The 22,005-nt window shown below is 36.6% G+C and overlaps 1 protein-coding gene across 2 annotated transcripts; it reads left to right on the forward strand.

Moving 5' to 3' along the window:
* Positions 1–13,433: 13,433 nt before the first annotated feature.
* LOC116257971 (65-kDa microtubule-associated protein 1) lies at positions 13,434–21,028 on the forward strand. Of its 2 annotated transcripts, none has more exons than XM_031635006.2 (11): positions 13,434–13,597; positions 14,292–14,342; positions 14,591–14,733; positions 14,867–15,070; positions 15,332–15,589; positions 15,689–15,904; positions 18,319–18,474; positions 18,552–18,863; positions 19,040–19,127; positions 19,297–19,445; positions 20,386–21,028. In XM_031635006.2, the coding sequence occupies exons 3-11, from the start codon at positions 14,662–14,664 to the stop codon at positions 20,674–20,676; spliced, it is 1,746 nt and encodes a 581-aa protein (XP_031490866.1). In that variant the 5' UTR covers positions 13,434–13,597; positions 14,292–14,342; positions 14,591–14,661; the 3' UTR covers positions 20,677–21,028. The 2 variants fall into 2 exon arrangements, with proteins under 2 accessions (XP_031490866.1, XP_031490867.1); XM_031635007.2 differs by having other exon boundaries at positions 20,389–21,028.
* Positions 21,029–22,005: the final 977 nt, after the last annotated feature.

Below are 22,005 nucleotides of genomic sequence, written 5' to 3' on the forward strand. Positions count from 1 at the left end.
TCTTGTCCAGAGTGTAACCAAGGAAGATCTCCATGTTCTTCTAGCTGCCCAATGCTTGAATTCTGCAATAATCTTGGAAGCAATGCTTAATGAAAGAAAAGTTTTTTGGGTATCAACAGTCTCAATCTGACTTTCAATATGTAAACTGTGAGGAGGTAAGAAGTGGGCAGAATTTAAAGATCCCCAATGTTCACAGCGATAGGATCAAGGTGACTTTTGTTGATTTCAAAACTAACTCCTTGTTTGATATTTTTAGGATGGTTAAAGGATGGTGACTCTTATTACAGACTGTTTAGATTCTTACAAGTCCAGTCTAGGTGTGACTAATGTGAGTTGGCACGAAGGGTGGGGAGTGTTGGGACTTGATGGCTCCTCCATTGAGTTCTTTGAAACCTATCAGGAGATGCCAAGCTCAGATGTATAAACTGCTGTTCATGATATCTCTTTTTCTGGTTGAAGAACAAGCTAATGAAGAATGCCTATAAGATCACTGGCTAATCATCTTCAAATAAGTAGAGGTTGTCAACTTCAAAGAGATTTCAATTTTCAAACCAATTTGCTGATGTAATTTCTTGTTCAAAATCATTAGTACTGGCTCCGAGCTCGAACAGGCGGGCTGGGATGCATTATACAGTGTGTCTCTATGCTCCTGTACAAAAAAACTGGGGTAGGTCTCTATGTGCAAGTTAAAACATACAGAAATCTCACCGCCCAGTACCGACGTAGCTCTGGACCTTGGAGGCAAGGGCAAGGAGAGGGGTTCGGCTGTCATTTAGGCGGTAGGATAACCCTCCTGGTCACTGAAAAAGATTGTTAGTACAGGAAACCTTGCTACACATATTTGCCATGTTTTATTGAGGGTCATCAATCCCAAATTAATGTCTTCCTCAATGAGCTATTCCCAACTACTGCTCCTGTAGGTGTGAAGTAGCTCATAATTGGACTTCTGGAAAAGTTAGTTTGAAGTTGGATTTATCCAAGGGTTACATAAAATAGGTTAATTGGCATCTTTTTAGAATGCGTCCTTCTCTTCTTTGGATTCTACAAGTATTGTATGTCCCTCTTAGACATCGTTCTCTTCCTCCTAGTACCAATTAATTGGACATGTATTTTGTTTTAATAAACTAAAAAAAGGTAATCGGGAGTGGCTTCTTAATAATTTCTAATGAAACTTTGAAAGCAGATACGAAGTATTGGCTATTGCTAGAGTTGGTCATGGTAGAAAAATCCTTCAATAGCACTACCCAGATGGTGATATTTTGATTTTTGTAAGCACCCAAGGATGGATTGAACATATGAAGACTGGCGTCTTCTGCTACTCTACTGAGTCTTCTATGGCCTCATATTTGTAGATATAAACACCTTCTGTGGGTGAACAAACCCTTAAGAGTGAGTTGTGACCTCAGTTTACCTATAGAAAAATATAAAATTAAAAAGCCAGATGCAAACTTAGAAAACAGTTCTCGATTTCTCTCCCTCCCTTATCCTCATGTGGTCTTAGATTGGATCTTAAAAGCTTCGAGTTGAAGCCTTGTTGTAGGTCCGAGTTAAGATTTCAAGTTGAAGGATGTCAAGAGTTTTGATCTATCACGACCTTCACATGAGCTTAGGACTACCCAAACCATACTCTCATTTCAAGTTTTTTTTTTTTTTTTTTTTTGCTTTTCTGATTTAAGATGTGCATCTAATATTTTCAACTTTCTTGATCTCTAACTTGTTTTCTTCTCAGGAGTTGAAGAATTTTCTGGGCTTTTTCAACCAGTTGACAGTTTAATACACATTATTGGCAGTGGGGCACCTCAATCCCTAAGCTCACTGGTAGTTTTTGTTTATTCGAGGCTAGGCCGCACGGTTCGTTGTTTAAAAAGAAAGTAATCAATGGACTCAAAGAATTCAATATACTTTTTCTTTAAATAATATGGCAATTACAGTGAATACAATTATGATATCTGCCCTCGGAGATGCAAATGATTCTTGATCTCGTCGGATCTAATAATGTTCAAAATCTCCCTGCATTGTGAATTTGAAATGCTTATGATCATAATATATATATATATATATATATATATATATATATATATATATATATATATATATATATATATATATATATATATATTATGCCATGAATTTTAATTTAGAAGGCAAACTATTTTTTCAAAAGTCCAAAGTATTAAGGAATTTTAATGTAACCAAACTCATTTATTTGCATCTTTTATCTCTTCTCTTTCTCTTTCATCTTTTGAAAAGTACTTCGGATTCTTGCAAAAAACAATATGCTTTCTGTATTTGCAACTGAATTTTCACCATCCGACTTCCCTGAATCGATGGCATAGATAATTTCCATCAACTTTGGTACATTAGATCCTGATAGCTACGCATTTCCTATATTTGACTTGTTTGGACCTGCCAGATGAATCTTTCTATTTATTATAAACACGATTGAATCTTTGAGCAGTCTTTCATGGCATGAATTCATTAATGAAAGTAAATAAGAAGTATAAAAACATGTAATGTTGCTTAACGAGTCAAGCATCTTTAAGAACATAGTTCATTTGACTAATAAGCCTAGATTGATATATTCAAGATAATTACGTATTAACAAAATACTAAATCAATTAATCTTATTTTATCAAATCGGGAACGTGATATGGTTTCGAAGGATAAACAGATATCGATAATTCTAATAAGATCTCATTCTAGAACAAAAACCCATTTTGTAATTTATTCTATCTATTCCATAATCGGAACAAATGGAGAAACACATTGCACCACGGTTTCGGATCAGAAGAGAGATTTCAAGAAATGGTAGATCTATTCAATCTATCAATAATCGAGTCTAATTCAGTGTATAGTAAGAGATTTGCCTTTTCTATTGATTTCTACGAGTTGAATAAAAAGGTCACACATAACCTAGAGGAGAGTCTGCTTAGTCCTTACAACAAAAATTTTTATTTTCATATTAATATTTCAAGAAAATTTTATTGTCATACCTCATAAAAATTAAAAATAAGTTTTTAGCCCTTCGCCCCTACTCCTCAATAAATACAAAAAGATCAACTTCCACAGTATTTTTTCTGCCTGAGAATGCCCAATTTTTGCATAATTTTATATTTTTAAATGTGTGTTTGGGGATCAATTAAATTAGAAGCCCACTTGCTCATCTTTATTTTATATTTAATGTTTTCTTTACTTTCTCACATGGCTGGAGCAATCAACTTCGTTTTAATATCTTAGTCATTTTTCACAAACAGTGACCTTGGTGGAGCAATTTTTCAAAATAAAAAATGAGAGTACCGTTGGTTCACATGTCCGTACCATTTTTAGATAAGTCAAAACTCATTAAAAAAAAAAAAACCATGTCCCGAAAAGAAAATTTAGAAAAAAAATTACATGAATTTTTATTCCAGGTCGTCCGGCGGTTAATTGATAGATGTCAGACCATAAAGACGAAGACTGGCCTTTTAAATTTGTGATAAAAAATACTTTAAACAAAATGTCAAGATCATAATGTGTTTATAAACAATAATTTAATGTGAATCATGCTTTAATTCAAATTATTTTTTTTTGTAAAAAAATGTTCTTTTTCTGCTATCAAAATATTGACGTTATAAGAATCGTTCTTACTAAAGTTTAAAAAAACATAAAAGCCAAACTTAATAAATGCTTCTCATCAAATCACTGTTAAGATGACATATATAAGGTTTAGATTTTAAAAGAAAATACTTTAATAATTAATTGTAATAGGTCCAGTTTTTGTTTATTACCTAAGTAGATGCTGTTTACCAGTTCTTATGTACATATATTTTATCGCATCAAAAAAAAAAAACTTGGTGAGCTTAACATTGTCAGCCAATCATTTACGATTTCAACCTCCATTAATTATGAGCATTAATCAAAATGTATTCTTGGCAATCTCCACTTTCTAAATAGTTAGATGAGACCAGGGGCCTTAGGGGTTTAAAAAAAAATACATGCAAATTAAAAATATATATATTTATTTTATATAAATAAAAAATTTTATTTCAGTTCTGGTCAACATCCAAGGAATAATTGAAATATAAGTTGCATAAGTTATGTATTTCTGAATTCAATGCAGTAGAAGCCCAAAGAAGTGAATATGGAACCCAGAGAACGATAGATATAGATATGTTGAAAGCAGGTCCGATTACGTTTCTTCCTAATCCTAAATGGAATGTAATGACATAGTGATTGGTATCTGTATCTGTTTACATACGTTTGAATGACCCTTTTTTATAACATAATGATAATATACATAATTCTATTTCGATATGGAATGAACTTATAATCTGATAATGGAGTCAATTCCATGATTATAAGTTCATAAACCCAAACCATTTCAATTTTCGATGAAACAGATCTACTAATTCTTTTATTAAGAGGAATTAAAAAATAGACCCTAGAAGCTACAAGAGGGCATCATGTAGTAAATGTGTGGGGATCGAGTTTAACCGCTTCAACAAAGAGATGAGATTCGAAAAAAGTTTACATGTAAATTTTTTTTAAAAAAAAATCATTTAACCTATATAAAAATTTTGAAAAATTATATTTTGACCCCTGTCAAAATTTTGAAATGGATCCCCTCATGAAACAGCGGGTCAGATTGGTATGAAGAGTCTATCATTTTGTATTGTATCAAATCCAAACCTAACGACCATGGTCAATTTGCAATCCATTTGGAATGTAAATTCATTAAGTTGGTAATTTTTTTTCATTGACAATTTATTCTTACATTGACTTTTACTGTTGTGACACAAATGTCCTTTTTTATGTACATGAAAAAATGAGAGTTGTTGCAACATCCCCTTTGAGCATTGAATGTTTCATGTACCTTCTAAAATTCCCTCAACAATCTCAACTTTTCAACTCAATAGTACAACAAGAATCAAGAACTCTAAAATTCCCTCAGCAATTAACAATTTATAAACTTTGCTCTTTTGTAAGCAACAATTTCATGCACCTAACAACAAGAAAATTGAACTTAAAACCTTCAAAGTTTTTTTTTTTTTTTTAAAAAAAGAAGAAGTTGAAGCCATGACCATAATCCCAATAGTGTACACGGATTAAGAGGATGGTTTGGCAGTTGAAACACTATCTACCAGTTTTATGAATCTATATCAAAATTTAGAGTAGGTTCATGGAACACTAAAACTATGTGTTATGAATCTGCCTTAAAGATTGAGATAGATTCATAGCACACCCACAACATATTTCATTTGCCAAACAGCCCCTGAGACTTGCCAATCAATGAGATACATGTTTATGTTGTTATATCTTGGTTTTCTAGTTAAACCCGGCCAGATAATGAGTTGGGCTCTACCATAGTCTGTCACTATGGCCTGTGTCTGTTAAAATATGTATATATAGAATAATATATAAATGTAATTAATGGTAATAAAATATATATAATGATAATATATATATATATATATATCAATAAAAAATTAATATTAAAAAAAAAGTTATCAAGCCAAGTCGGGCTGACCTAACAATTTATCAGGTTGGGTAGCTAAGGCACCACGAAGGCTTGAATTCGCTCGGAACACCTTTTAAAATATTATGTGGCATGATTGGATCAAATAGTCACAAGACAGAGTTTATATTATTATACGAGTTGTTCAATCAACTTGTCGATTCGGAAACAAGAGATCTGTAGATGTCAGCAGTGTTGTTAGAGGCATACGCTTCGAGGTGTCCCATGGGGTCCTCTTGACTTGCCAATAAATAAATAAATATATATATATATATATATATATAAAGTTGGTGTTTCTCTTTCCATTAAAAATTTACTTGGATGTGCCACTTTAACCTAAATTTCTGAATCAAGATTTTGGATGCACTTATAGGTACTAAACTTTGGACATCCTTCAACTGGAAGACTTTGTGGGGTTGTTTGATTGAATTTAATATAAAATCTTCAAGATATGAGAAGCATGAATTTAATAAGATCAGATGAGACTCCCCTTAGTTTATCAATACAAAAGAGCAAAGTGGAAATCTCAAGTGTAGATTTTGTGTCAACTTCAAGATCATTAGTTTGTTGAACTATAGATTTTCGCGTATATTTCATGTCACATCAATGTCGAGAACTACATTGTAGTCGCTTTAAACGATATCAAACCCTTGCTTCTTTTCTAAAAAATGTGTGTTTGTAGTGAAAGCACATATTTGATTTGTATATATGACATTATAGATCTTTTTTTCTATTATAAATAAAAGGTTGGAGGCCTATCCCTGCAGACTTGCTTTGGAAAACATAATGCGGTTTGATTAGATTTCATGGTTGATTATAAAAAGGTTCAAAACATATCTTCCATCATTTTGTTAAGTGAGGGAAAAAATAATATTTTGTTCATGAAGCACATATATACAAAATAATTTAAATGTACGTCAGTAAAGGGAAAGAGAGATAATTAGTTTCTTACTTCTTATTTTACTTGGAATAAAAAAACAAAGAAAAGATACTACAAGGCTTTTCAAAGTTAGTCTTAAGGGCCGTAGAGGGCATGCACAGGTGAGGAGCCAAAAAAAGTTTGAAGAGGGGGCCGGAATTATAGTTTTAAAATTTTGACAGGAGTTAAAATATTATTTTTAAAAAATTTTATATAAGTAACTTTTTTAAACTATATATAAATTTATACATACAGCCCCTCTGCTAGCCCCCTTTGAATTCGACCCTAAGCAGACATGTACATAGAAGCTAATTCTTTGCCTATTCGATTCGTGTTAACTATTTTTTTTTTTTGCTTTAAATGGTAAGATTACAACACTCTAGTTGATGGGTGTTTCATGTCTTACTCAAGTCTCAAGGAGGCACTGATCTTAAACTGTGTAATTTTTTTATATGGTGAGGACAAAGACGGGTATAATACGCAAAGATGTATATCTCGGAAATAAAATGAAAAAATTTCGGCAAATTTTTTTAAAAATTAAAACATTTAATAAATCTTAAAGATTATTAAAAAAATAAAAAATCATAAAAAATATGAAAAACACAAAAAAACAGGTATAATATGCATTTTATATGTGTTTTTTATTTTCTGATGTTTTTTTTAAAAGACAGAAATAAAACAAGTATTATACTGACTGTGTTTTTTCATATTAGATGCATCTTTTGCCAATAATACGCATTTTTTGTAATAGTTTGTCAAATAATGAAACCGTGGGTGTAGTGTGATTGTCGTCGAAAGTTTAGGTATTTTTATCAAAAAAATCCTAAAAAAATATTTCCTTTTATTTCTCGCTTTTGTTTAATCTAATTGAAGAATTTGTTGGCAATAAACTTTTAACAAGTAAATATAAATCAAAATAAAAATTATATTTCCAAAATAAATTAAAAATTTGGGAAAATTTTGGACATTGTGGCAGCGCCGAAGAGACGAAGAGGAGGCGGGGCCTTTTCCTTTTGTTGGTATTTGCCAGTCGCCATGCTCCGTTGATTGGCAACCACAACTGCTCGTTCACGTGACCTTCCACTGCGCACATGCAGTGGAGAGAGAAAGAGAGTAGAGAGAGAAAGAAAGAAAGAAAGAGTTACCAAATCACTGCAGAAAGGGATTTACTTTGTGACTCCAACTTCGCATTTTTATAATTCACATTTATTTAGTGAATTCCAATGCATAAATTATTTAATTTGAGAGAGAGAGATTATAAAATTCTCTCTCTGGATTAGTGCTGATGCGGTACAGGTGTGGTAAAAGTGCCTTTTCATTTTTCTAAATCAATTTTAAATGTTTTAAATTACTTTTAAATTCAAAAAATAAAAAACTGGGGGAAAATTTAATGCACACTAATATTATTATTTACAACATTGTTCTATGTCCTCCTACATATGATTGGCATTTATGACATAACATAGACTATCTTTCTCTCAAAATTTATGATATATGTACATATATATAGGTTAATTTAATTTTGTAAATTTAAATGCATAATTTCTTTTATGAAAGAGAGAGAAAGAAACTTACGAATTGATGGCCTCGATTCCTTCATATAACTCCCATTTATTTTCATAAATTTGCATACTTAATTTGTTTTAAAGAGAGAAAGAGAGAGAAATTTACAAGATCACCGGTATTTTATGATTCATATTTATTAGTAAATTCAAATGCATAATTTCTTTGAGGAAAGGGATAGAGAGGTACAGAATTACTGCTCTGTCATAAAATTCAAATGCATGATTTGTTCCAATATAATGTTTGATGCAATCGCGGACAATTTTTCTCGGGGTAACTTTACTCCCCATAGGAGGCGACATTAATGAGGCTCCAACCGGTGAACCCACCTAACCGTCAAAGCACGGGAGCTCGGACCTAGGCCACTCTACGGCCTGGACCCCGAGCCCACCTGGGCTCGACCGACCCCCCTTATCTCTTTTTGAAAGGACAAAAGTTGGTCCCGTTCGAGGACGAATAAGGCAAACCAGCCTTGCTGGGTACGAGCCTAGTACAGGGTTCTTCACTTTGCCCTGTCTACGGCCTATTTTGGTGGGTCCGATCCAGACCAGATGTAACGTGACATCATACACTAATATCATCATGTATTGTTTCATCAACTTTACTTGGGCAGCAAGGCGGCTTACATTCAAAGGATTTGATATTCTAATCATGTGCACGTTATCATGCTCTAACGTGTTACATTAGTAGGGCTGCGTACTCGAGCTCAACTCGAAATGGCTCAAAAAAACTCGGTTCGTGCTCGACTGGATAATAAACGAGCCAAGTTTGACCTTACAATGATTCTCAAAACAGTAAATGAATCGAGTTCGAGTTTCAGGAACTCGCTCAAAAAAACTTGGTTTGTGCTTGACTCGTTTATGAACGAGCCGAGTTCGACCTTACAATGATATTCGAAACGATAAACGAATCGAGTTCGAGTTTCAAGAACTTGCTCAAAAAAACTCGGTTCGTGCTCGACTCGTTTATAAACGAGCCAAGTTTGACCTTATAATGATATTCGAAACGAATCGAGTTCGAGTTTCAGGAACTCGCTCAAAAAAACTCGGTTCATGCTCGACTTGTTTATAAATGAGCCGAGTTTGACCTTACAATGATATTCGAAACGATAAACAAATCGAGTTCGAGTTTCAGGAACTCGCTCAAAAAAACTCGGTTCGTGCTCGACTGGTATATAAACGAGCCTAGTTCGGTCTTACAATGATACTCGAAATGATAAACCAATTGAGTTCGAGTTTCAAGAACTCGACTCCAAAACCGGTACTCCATAGAGTATTGCCAAAGCAGGTTTCACAAGTTATATTAGTTAAACGAGTTAAGTGAGCTGGACGAGTTAACACCTAAACGAACTAAATGGGTTAAAGGAGTCGAGTTCGAGCTCGATTTTGTGTAGTTGAGTCGAGCTCGAGCTCAAGTTTTTTGAGCCGAATCAAGTTTGAGTTGACTAAGATCAGACTCGACTCGGCTCCTGTGCAGCCCTATTCATGAGAGTAAGAACCGAGTTGAATGATAAACCATATATCCGAGTTGAATGATAAACGATGGGTCGTCTTTTTTTTGTTTTTAGTATGGTAAAATTACAATTAAATAATATTTGATGTTCATATATTTAAATTCAAGTGCAAATGAAGAAAAGTCGGTAACGTGTCTTAATCTGATTTTTTAAATTTACAGTTTGAATATGACTTGAATCCGGCTTTTGATTTCACATATGAATCAAAATCCGATTTTAAAATACACAAACTGCAGTATAATATGCTAAGAACCGACTTTATCAATACTGGATATGAGTTATTTATTTGAAGCTGGATTCAAATTTGAATCTGAATCTGAATTCGAATTCGATAGATATTTATTTAAACATAACCCTGACCCTAAAATCTTTATTTTTTATATTAATACGATACTTTGAAAATACATGATGATCACGAGCAACGCTTTCAAATGGGAAATATATTTAAAGAAAAAAGGCGTCTGAGTGGACGTCACGCATTTTATCACCTGATTCCCTCCTTGGGCAGAAAAAGATATTCACGTACGTAAATAAAGAAATAAATAAAAGGAAAATTAATGCGGGCAATCGGCCTTTACGGTTCCCGATGTTCAACCAACAACGCCTTATGACATTGGGTTTTTGTCAAAATCTTATAAAAAAAGTTTTTGTGCATGAAAATAGATTTTCTTAAAAGTCTAGGGGCTTTCCCCGAAAACTCCTGATCGATAGTTATTTCGTATTTAAAAAAAGCTGTACCGACTCTTGGAAACTATTAATCAAATTGAACCAAAATTTGTCAACAAGTCCACATAAATTCCTCATTGACAAACTCGAGCTTCAAAATTTATAAAGTCCAATCATTGTATCGACCTATCTAATGAAATATATATTTATCTTTTTTAATTAGAGAAACAATGATAGACATGAACGAGGTTGTATTCCATATAGAAACCAACATATAATTACGCATAGGTCTTAGCTTTGACCGTAGCGTGACAACTTTGATGACAATGACTACTTTGAAACTTTGGTTCTCTTTACACTTTACTTGACAACTGTTAATATATATATATATATATATATATATATATATATATATATATATATATATATATATATATGACCAATAAATTCTCCAACTTTTTAAAGTACACTTTCCCATCTGCATCAAGCAATGTGTTTAATAATAAATGTTTGATATATTGCATGGAGCGGTCATGATTAGAGGAAATTGAAGATGGCTGTTTCTCTCTCTACACACACACACAAGTCTATTAAAAATTTAGTTTTAATGTAAAGACAAGAGTTGTATGCAGCTTGATTCCACAAAATTGTCAGCGGGTTTTATCTTGAATGTTGTCAAACAAGGACAAACAAAAGAAAACACGTTAGTTGATGCTCATCTGCATCCAACAAGAGTCTCATGTGGGTGGTTGGATCTTCCTTCTTTTTCTCTCTCTCTCTCTCTCTCTCTATATATATATATATATATATATATATTTTGTAATTTGGTTTGCTTTACATGGATTGCATGGGGGCCACCTAAATCATGGAAGGTGCTCCAGCCAAGTGGCCTGTCAATTTACATTCTATCTGCACCGATGCCGGTGAGGATCACAGCCATCGATCGCCGTCTCCGGGGGCGGGCGTCCGACCCACCCATAATTCAGTTGTCGACATTGTTATCAGCCCCTGAATCAAATCAATTTGTTCATGCTGTGTGGTCTTGTAAGAATCGATTCAGCAAACAGTTCAAAAAAATAAGAAATTCTTAAATATTTAAAAGGCGATACGTGGCATGCTTAACGCTCGGAAATTCGGGCTCAGCCCGGCCCGGTGGGATGCCGGTGGACGCCGAAATCGCTGGTTCCGTGGTTCGCCTTCACGCCCAAAACAGGCAGCAGCATCAAAGGCGGCCGGAAATCTTGCGATTCTGGCCGGCTTCGACCACCCCACCAGTCGAGCTCCGGTCCGTTGGAAGCGCAGCCGTCCGGTGATGCCTCCTGAGAAGTTTCGTGGCGATTGGTTGCCGGTGGAGACAACGCCGGACGGAGAAGCAGCTATGGTGGAGGTCGACATCGCCCCTGTCACGCATACGTCTATTCCGGTCGAGCTTGGGCGGAGGGTGTTGTTTGAGCAGTCTGGGAGGCAACGGAGGCCAGCGCGGCGACGGTGAGCAGATAAACAGGGGCGCCGGGACTCTGTGGCTAAAAAGAGACTGCGGCCGGGAATCTCGCGATTCCGTCCGGCAGGATGCACCTCCGGGGATGGACTTGGGCTCGTTAGGATCGCCACTCACCGGAGGTGTCGTCTAAGTTTTTTAGCGGCAAATGGCCACCAGAGATGGCGACGTCGGAGCGAAGAACAGGCCACTGGGGAAAACACTCTTCAGACAACAGGAGCTTCTTCAAACGCTTCGATCGTGGTCGATTCCTGCTCGAATCGCCTTGGGTTTGCTCCAGGGGAATCGTGGGAGGCAGGCGATGTCGTCCGAACCAATGAGCGCCGGATTCCGCCGTACCAGTCGCCGGAAATCGTTGGAACAGTGTCGCCTATTCTTCGCCCCGTCGGGCCTGGGCCCATTACAGAGCCCACCTCTACTTTACACCCTATGAATCCATCCGATTCGATTCGAATCGAATCGCCCGATTCAGAATTATTAAAGTCTAGGTTAATAACACAAGGTTTGTAAAAATTTTCGACTTAGAATTGGATCGATACGGGCCATGATTCGCGGGTTCACGCTCCGAAGACGACGATTGACAGTTGGAGGGCAGTCTTGAAGATTCACGGAGACCGAAGGGCATTTTCGCATAGCGTGTTCTGGAAGCTTGAAATTAAAACGAAGAGGCGCGCCGAACGCAAAAGACAACGACCCTCCGTCTTCTTTTTTAATTTTTATTTTTTAAAAATCTTTTTAATATAGAAGAAAACAAAAAGCGAGGAGAAGGGCCAATTAGAACAGGTTAAACCTCGTTTCTTAAACAAATTTAGGTATTTATTTATATATAAAAAAGGATGCTGTATCCTTAATTTATTACAGAAACGTCCCTATCTTAGTTTTACTTCCTTTGGATAGAAAAAAGAGAATAATATACAAATAATAAAAACTAGATTACGAAGCAAAATAATAAATGGATATAAACAGAGAAATTTCACTGAAGGACGATTCTTTTGCCATAACTCTCAAGGAGGACTCCATGGTATGTGTCTGTCTCGTAACAGGCCTCATTTTTAATGACTTAAACATTATAGCGTTCCACGATCTTGCTACATGTGATTATAATATTTTACGGTCACATATGAAATACTATATTAAATAACCTCATCTTTTCATTTATAATATTATTTATTAAAAACAGCTTTATGCTAAATCAGGAAATTTGTTATTCTAGAATACCTAACAGTGTCTCTTTGAGGGGATTATTTTCTTGGTAATGAAAATAATATCAATGTCCATTGAAAAAAATGGGAACTCTTCATATACCAGGATTTGAAGGAGATGAGCATATAATAATGTTAATATTGTTCATATTCTTATTGAAGCTGCTAATGTGACCAAAGGATTGTTACATTAAACTCTTTAGAAATGCGATGTCAAGCGAAACCTTTGGCAATTCTAATGTTCTTTCGAAAAAATAGATCATGGTATTTTGATGCTTGAATATATTAAAATGTTTAAAGATATGTAGTATGTATCTTGATTTTATAATGTTTAAATATTGACTTCTTTGTTTTGGTTACAAATATTTTGGTTAGACTAAGTGCTTTGTTACAAATATTATGGTTAGAACTGTATGGTATTACGGAAGGTAAGCTTTTTTAGTCGACAATAGCAAGCAAATATGAGGCTTCCCAGAGGGAAATAGAAAATGTAGATCGCGTTTTGAATTTATTCGTAAAATTGTAGGACCTCAAAAATAAATTTGACCATAAAAGAAGAAGACTCTGGGTATGTGTCCGAAAACCGCTTCATTGAAAGCAGACAGCAGCTTCTCTCCTTTTCTTTCCACTTCACTCTCTCTCTCTCTCTGGCTCTCTCACTCTCTCTTCATTTCTGAACCTTTGTCCAGATCTCAGCAGAGGGTAGTGGCGCAGCTCGAGGAGGAGAATGGCATGTTAGCAGGTGAGCGACCAGGGCGGGTTCATTTTGACTGTCGTCATCGATCGATCTCTGCGTTCTCCGAGTCACTGTTCTTTCTTCCTAATGAGAAATTTTGATCTCCTCTTCCTGCTGGGTAGAGGAAGAAGGAGGCAGCCCACATTTGGTATCTGGGAGCAGAAGATCACTTTGCTTGACGGGGATTCCCCTCCGGGGGTGATCCTCGCCGGGGAATTGCTCGTTTTTCACTTTTTCTGTCTTGTCGTTGTTTTCTTTTTCTTCTTGTTTCCTTTTGCTTTTCTTGGATGGCAGAGCTGAAGGATGTGGGGGGACTGGGTTTAGCTCTTCGGTGATCTGATCGACATTCTGCTCATTTCACTTGCTTCCGGATTTCTGTGTGGGTTTTCGGTGGTTTACTTTGGAAGTTAGTTGCGACTTGGGCGTTTTTGGGGGTTTCGGAAGACGATCCATGAATTTTGATTGCTTCCAAGTGTTCTTGGTGACATTTTTCTGCTCTTTCTGAACTCCCCATTTGCTCTCCGGAGTTCTGATCTCTGGAAAATTTAAACACACACACACACACATTCTCTCTCTGTCTCTCCTTCTTCTTGAAGAGCAAGGTGGGGATTGGAGTAGAAGGAGCGGTGATTGTGTTTAGTGAGCGCGTCTTTGTATGCGTTGAGTTCAGAGTAGTGATGGGTCTTTCTCTCTCTTGCAGAGCTCTGAATTGGAGGTTTGGTGAGCGGATCTGTTGCGCTTGTGGCAGAAGGTGACCGTCGAACTTCTTGTTTGCAGATTTCTCACCCTTTGAACTAATTGTTTGCCTTAAAATGTAGATCATCTCTCTTTCACATACGTTTTTTTTTTGGAAAACACTGGAACTTTGACTTGCAGCTTCTTGGTTGGTTAGTTGTTGGAGTGATGGAGTCAAACCTTTTTTGTCGAGCTAGAATTCAACGCTTTACTGCCCTCTTTGTGGGTTACATTTTGCTAATGAAATGGCGGTCAAAGTTTCAGGTGCCACTGGTTTCGGTTTATAGAATCTCGTGAGGAAGGGAAGTGGAAACGGGAAAGCAGGGGAAGCAGAAATGACGATCGCAGGGGTACATGATCCGTTGCTTGGTGGGATGACCTGCGGGTCTCTGCTTCAGCAATTGCAGGTGAGTGCATCGTGCTTTGCCGTGAGCTCTTCCTTCAGTACCTTCAGCAGTTTAATGACAAATTATGCCCTGTGTAGCTCATGCTCTCACGGTATTTTTCGTCCCTTTTCTGTCACATTGCTCATGCGTACAGCAAATCTGGGATGAGGTTGGTGAAAGTGATGAGGATCGGGATAAGATGTTACTTCAGTTGGAGCGAGATTGCTTGGATGTATACAGGCAGAAAGTCGACCAGGCATTGATAGCACGGACGCAGCTTCTCCAGGAACTGGCTGATGCGAAATCTGAACTCGCCGGCCTGCTCGCAGCTCTTGGAGAGAGGAGCTTTATTGGCACAGTATGTATATATGACCAAGTTCTTGCATACATTGTGCTTCGAGTGGTTCATATGTTTTCAGTTTATAAAACCTTGAAACTCTTGCTACCATCTTTCTTGGCTAGCTTGAAAATTGCATTGATTTGTCTGGGCTGTGGCCAAGGTCATCCATGCTCCTCATAGAAGTCTTGGGTAGTCTCTGGTTGGCTGTCTTTGTGAAAACAATCTTCTAGTTGAAGGTTCCCTTCTTTATAGATTCAATTGGTCGGATGTTTGTGGCAGCCGGAGAAAACTACTGGAACCATCAAGGAGCAGCTTGCAGCCATAGCACCAGCACTTGAAGAACTCTGGAAACAAAAGCAGGAGAGGATCGAAGAATTCGCTGATGTTCAGTCACAGATTCAGAAGATTTGTGGAGAGATTTCTGGGAACCTTCACATTAGTGATCAGATGGAAACCCCAAAGGTGGATGAGAATGATTTATCCCTTAAGAAGTTGGACGAGTTTCATTCCCAACTGCAGGAGCTTCAAAAAGAGAAGGTAGTAGCCCGTGGCTTTTCATATTAGAATAATAAAAAAAATTGTATGATTGATATTTTGGGAGATGATCAAGTGTTGTTCATGTCGCAATTTCTGCAGAGTGATCGTTTGCACAAGGTCCTTGACTTTGTCAGCACAGTTCATGATCTTTGTGCTGTTCTGGGGATGGATTTCTTCAGTACTATTACGGAAGTTCATCCAAGCCTGGACGATGCTGTTGGCGTTCAATCAAAGAGCATTAGCGATGACACTTTGTCCAAGTTGGCGAGGACTGTAGAGTCTCTGGAAGAGGACAAGAAACAAAGACTTCAAAAGGTCTCCTTATTATTTTATATCTGCTTTTCAGAGGATAGGTCTGAGTTAAATTAATTGTTGCAAGGCGAACATAACTTTCTTGCCGTCTTTCATAATTGATAATTTTCGTAATGGTGCAGTCTATCCTGGTCTTATATCAGCACAGGGTCAGCTGTTACGTTACTGTTAGAAGTAGCTTTTGACCATCTGCTTTTTAATTTCTATTCTCTGTGACATATGCACTATACAATGGGATGTGTGGGCTTCTTGATATCTTTAGCATTTCAAGCTTTTCTGTTCTCTCTTTGCTAAAAGGTGATGTTAGTGCTGAAACATGATAATATGCAGTCGCTCAATTTGACATGCCTAGAGATACGCCGAATTGCCTGACAACATCTGTTGAAATATGAACTACATAAATTCTTATGGGCGTACAGAGTTGTAGAATTCAGAGATATCTGCTTCATGTATTTTGGTCCTTTGGGATGTGCCTGTCCTGATACCTCTGTTTGGGACAGGATTTTGGGAGAGCTACCAGTATTGGAAGGAAAATGTATAACAGCATTTGATATTCATTTGAGCGAAATCATCTTAAAATTTTTTCTGCAAAACCAACAGACATGACAATCAGAGTTGAAGATAACAAAGTACCAAAATCAAATCTAATCTTTGTATGACTTTATCACCATTTTCATCGAAGTACTATATTTGTATTTCCTAGTGTAAAGATGATCTTATAACTCTTTTATGATTTTATCACCATTTCTCAACTGCTTCTGAGCACTTGTTGATTATGGGAATCAGATTACCATGGCTTAAGTGAACATTTGACCAGTTTCCAGTTCAGCAAAAATAGGTTGCAAGGAATAGGAACTGAAATGGAAGTGAGAACTGTATAGAAATGGGAAACAATACCTATGCATGCACACACACAGATTTTTTATTAGCACAGTCACTAGATTTACTACTTAAATACAATTACAGCTTTGAGATTTAGACAAATAGGTTCAATAAATGAAGTATAACACTATATTTAAACCCAGAATTCAATAAGGGACTATGTACGTCCTCAAGATTAGCTAGCATCTATAGCGATCAAGGTACTAAATGCATAGAATGTTTGTTCTGCAAACAGACATTTATAGATGTTCAGACACCAAATGTTGTGGGACAGTCCTGATTATTTCCTTACATTTTTGGTTTCTGTCTTTCCTTTTATGATCTTGATTGGATTATTTTGTATTCACTTGCACTTTTTTCTCTTTTATATTTGTATGGATTATGTTAAGTTCTAACTATATTATTTTTATTATTTAAAAACATATAATAATGATTTGAAGTTATTGTTCAGGTGCCCGCACTTTGCACTTGTGAAAATATTCATGTTCTATTTTGTCACTTTGGGCATAAGATACAGACAGTCTGGTTCCCATGCCTCTGGCTGGCAGACAGTTATAAGAATAAGATTTGTGACAAGAAGAGATACATGAAACCTTGAAGCAGAAAGGGTTCTTCAAAATGCCTTCATAACTGGAAGAACAAAATTAAGCGAGAATCAATGATTGATCAAGGAATGGGAGGCAGCGTTAAGAATAAATAAAAGCTCATACTGTGCTTTGGGTACAATAATTAGCAAAACAACCTGTATTCTGTGGAAACACATTCTCACCATCATGATGATTTGGTCTCTTAGAATAGTTTTTCTCATAAAACATCTTCAAGGTCTTATGATTGTGTTTAAAAGCTTCCATTAGCTATGATCTGACATGGACTTGCCACCTAAATTTGATTTCAATTCATTTATGCAGCTGATATTTAACCTTTTACCTGTAATCAAACCAAATTCCTAGAACCTTTATGTTGCTCACTGTGCTTCTTGTAGGAATAAGTGGGAAGTTGTATTTTCCTTTCAGTGCAGGAGATTGTCACCCAGTCCTATGAGGGTATAGGGACTACACACTGCTAGAGTTTTATTAAGTGATTTATGCCTAATTGTTCCACGATCTTATGAAGCAAAATACTCTCTCTCTCTCTCTCTCTCTATATATATATATATATATATATATATATATATATATATATATATATATATATATATATATATATATATATATATCTTGCTCTCGTGATATATTAGTTTGGACTTTGAAGTGGATGTTGCTATGAACAACCATAAGTTGAGGATAGACATAACCTTGATTTTAACAGTTCCCTTTTCAGAATTCTCTGATAGCTTGTACTGTTGCTTCTTTCATTAAAATTGAGCTGGAAATTCTAATTACTGGTTCAAGTATTAGCCACTAAATTTTGTGGTCTATAACTTCACAATTGAGCCTGTATGCCCTACCTGCTTAAAGCACGGGCTCTGTTTATCACTTTATCTTGCCTTCAAATAGGAGTTCAATACAGGGCTAACTCGGTTGAGCTTCTTTCAGCTTCAAGAGCTAGCGGGACAGCTGTGTGATCTTTGGAACCTGATGGACACACCTATGGAGGAGAGGAGCTTATTCGATCATGTGACATGTAACATGTCTGCATCAGTTGATGAGGTCACTGTGCCTGGGGCCCTTGCTTTAGACTTGATTGAGCAGGTAACTTGCTTCAATTGTGACTAGCGCATTAGATATCAAAATGAAAACTGACATGGTTTCTGTTGGATGTTTTGAAGGCTGAGATGGAAGTTGAACGTCTAGACCAGCTGAAGGCAAGCAAGATGAAGGAGATTGCCTTCAAGAAACAAGCCGAGCTTGAAGAGATATATGCACGCGCTCACATAGAAATAGATTCAGAAGCTGCTCGTGAAAAGATACTTCTCCTTATTGATTCTGGGAATGTTGATCCTTCTGAATTACTTGCAGACATGGATAATCAAATACTGAAAGCTAAGGAGGAAGCTTTTAGTAGAAGAGAAATAATGGAGAAGGTTGAGAAGTGGATGTCAGCTTGTGAGGAAGAGAGCTGGCTTGAAGACTACAATCGGGTAAATTTATTTCTTTGTGCCTTCATGTATTTGTAAATTTTATCACCAGTGCAAACATTGCTCTCACCTTAGGTGCATCTTTTTTTTTTTCCTAATATTAGAACACACAAGTATCAAACTTTTAATTTTCCATATCTTAGGAGTATTGACCTATGGTTTGTATTTCACTGAAACAGGATGAGAACAGATATAATTCCAGTAGAGGTGCTCATATAAATTTAAAACGCGCAGAAAAAGCTCGCATTCTTGTAAATAAAATTCCTGGTATGTGGAGATTACTGCTTTCTGTATATGTCTGTAATAGGGGACTTGTACAGTTGTACTTAAATGTGGTGTACAGTAATGCTCTCTCTCTCCACTCCCCTTTACGTGTGTGATGTGTCTGTACAAGATATATTTGTCCCTTTTAATGCCTCTGTATTTGTTATTGCAGCTCTGGTTGATACTTTAGTAGCCAAGACACGAGCATGGGAGGAGGAGAGGGGCATACCATTTATTTATGATGGCGTCCCATTACTTGCTATGCTGGATGAGTATGCAATGCTGAGGCATGACAGAGAAGAAGAGAAAAGAAGAATGAGGGTAAGGTTGCAACTTATTTTAACATTTAGGTTATTTTTGCTTGATCTGATATCTGTTGCTATTTCATCTTGTCAAACTTCTCCTCTTTAAAACCATCTTTAAATGACCGTGCTTCCCTGCACTTGGTAGTCATGACCAGCAAGCTGATAACCCTGGTATATTATGCAACTAAAAGTTACAAATTTCCATAAGAAGATAGTTTCTTGCCATAATTGACATCAGGAACAGCTTTGTTACTACTAGTAACATGGACAGTTAATTTCTGCTCTTTTAGTGGTCATATTTCTGAAAAGGTAATGAAAGGTTTCCATTTCTCTAAAGTTCTAAACATTTTTCAATTAACATTATTAAATTTTTCAGTTTAGGTACCTTTGCTACTTTTCATCACATAACCCTACCTAGTAGAAAATAGTTTCAGACATGATCTACTCACTCGGCTCCATTTCTTGGTGCTTACTGTAGCTTGTATACCCAAATCCAAAATTTTATGCTATTGATAGAGTTTTTGATGGAAAAGATTATTATTCTCTGAAATTTTTGGTGTGTCACTCGCCAGTGATTTTTTGGTCCTTAAAATTGTAACATTGAAAGTCTGTTATCAAGAAAATGACCATTATATTCTTTTGGGTAAATGCATAATACCACCACTGTCATCAAGAAAATGGCCATTATATTCTTTTGGATAAATGTATAACACCGTCACTTCAAATAATATAAAATTATAGGTTACAGCTTTGGTTGATGCTGCTCCTAGTAGTGCATGAATTTGCCTGTCTATGCCAGTGTTCCTTGTTGATTAACAGTTCTCAATTGGAAGGCAAATTCATTTACCACTTGGTTCTGACAGGCCATTTTTTTGGCCCCAAGGAGAAAATTTATTGGCTGGATAAATTTTATAAACAAAAGTCCAGCTACTCATCTCAAAAATTACTTCTGCCAGCAGGACCAGAAACGATTCCATGAGCAACTAGCAACTGAGCAAGAAACCATTTTCGGTTCAAGGCCAAGCCCCAATCGGCCTCTTGGCCCGAAGAAGGTGGTTGGGCCGCGTGTTAATGGGAATGGCACACCAAACAGAAGGTTATCTTCTGGTGCTCAGAGTGTACGTTCTGCAAACAAAGACGGAAAGCGGGAACTTAGGCCTGCTGCCCCTGTGAACTACGTTGCAATTGCCAAAGAAGATGCTGCATCTCATGTATCTGGGAGTGAACCAGTTCCAGCTTCTCCATGACAATGAATAAGATTAATTGTATTAGAAGTTTTATGTCCTTTTCTTTTAATCATCTGTAGGTTAAGTTTTGGCAGTTTGGAGAAATGCTTTGATTGTTGATAGCTTTTAGATTAGAGAAGAAAAAGGAAAAGAAAACACAATTTGTCTGCAATCAGCACATCTATACTTTTAGGGGCGGTTGCTTTTATATTGGTAAGCAAACCAATTATATGAAGAAACAAGCTGAAGCAGAAACAGATTCTGTATTGAGCCTACTGTGCAAAACCTCAGTACCCTTTTTGGTTTTTCAGAAATTGTCTAGCCCATTGATGATGTTAAATTTACTGTGCCTGGTAACTGAGGTTTTGTTTCATCTCTGTACTTCGCCACAGATGTTTGATGGGCTCTATCTTCTTCAGCTACTTGTTTGCATGGTAGCAAATATTGCGTTTTCTCTTATTACATTCTAAAGCTGCAATCATGTTTTTCTGGCAGCCATTTATGAATGGTAGAAGCACGATATCTGTTTTTGTTCCAAATGACATCTCTGCCGTTTCCATTAAACTTTTAACCTGGATATATGTGCAAAACTCGGTCTGCATTGTCTGCTATTGTGTCTCTAAATGCTTGCGCCGGTGCATGTCTCTCAACTAAGCTGCATCATGCTCTTTACTAAGACTTTTAGCAAACTCGGTTTGCTAAAAATCTTGTTAAGAACACAATGTTATTTCTTTATAACCAAACGTTGCTCCCTGTCATCCAAACATAGCCTTGGCGTTTGAGAACTGGTGTAAGAAAACGTGTTTGTCGTAGAAATGCCAGGGAAAAAAGGTCTCAACTCTAAAATTAATGATATTTGATCGCCTCAGACCAAACCGAGGCGAATATGAGATCGGCGCTGAAAGAAAACTATCTTTTTAAACAAAAAAACGGGTTTCAGGACCCGGCAGATTTTGAATTTCTTTTACATTGAGAAACGTGGATCTGGGAGCCGAACTTACTGAGCCTAGCTTCGGTGGAGTGAAACATTGCAAGCTTAATGATGTTTGAGGTGAAACATGCATCTTTTCTTTCTTTTGATTTGTAGTATCTTAAAATTAATCCTGCGCAGATAATTAATAAAATAAAACATCATACAGCCGTCCAGGTCTTCCTCATCCTACATCCCACATACCATCCGAGCTTTCGTCAAAGTTCTCCAGCATTATATCCGCATCATCATAAAGGTCCCAATCCAGATGATAATCTTCATCCCCCTATCGAGCCCCACTCATCGTCTTCATCATCACTACAGCTTTTCAGATAATGGAGAGATCATAGCGATCGACCACCTCTGGACCCAAAACCTTC

This window comes from Nymphaea colorata, chromosome 7, assembly GCF_008831285.2.
Source record: "Nymphaea colorata isolate Beijing-Zhang1983 chromosome 7, ASM883128v2, whole genome shotgun sequence".
In the NCBI taxonomy this organism is placed as follows: domain Eukaryota; kingdom Viridiplantae; phylum Streptophyta; class Magnoliopsida; order Nymphaeales; family Nymphaeaceae; genus Nymphaea; species Nymphaea colorata.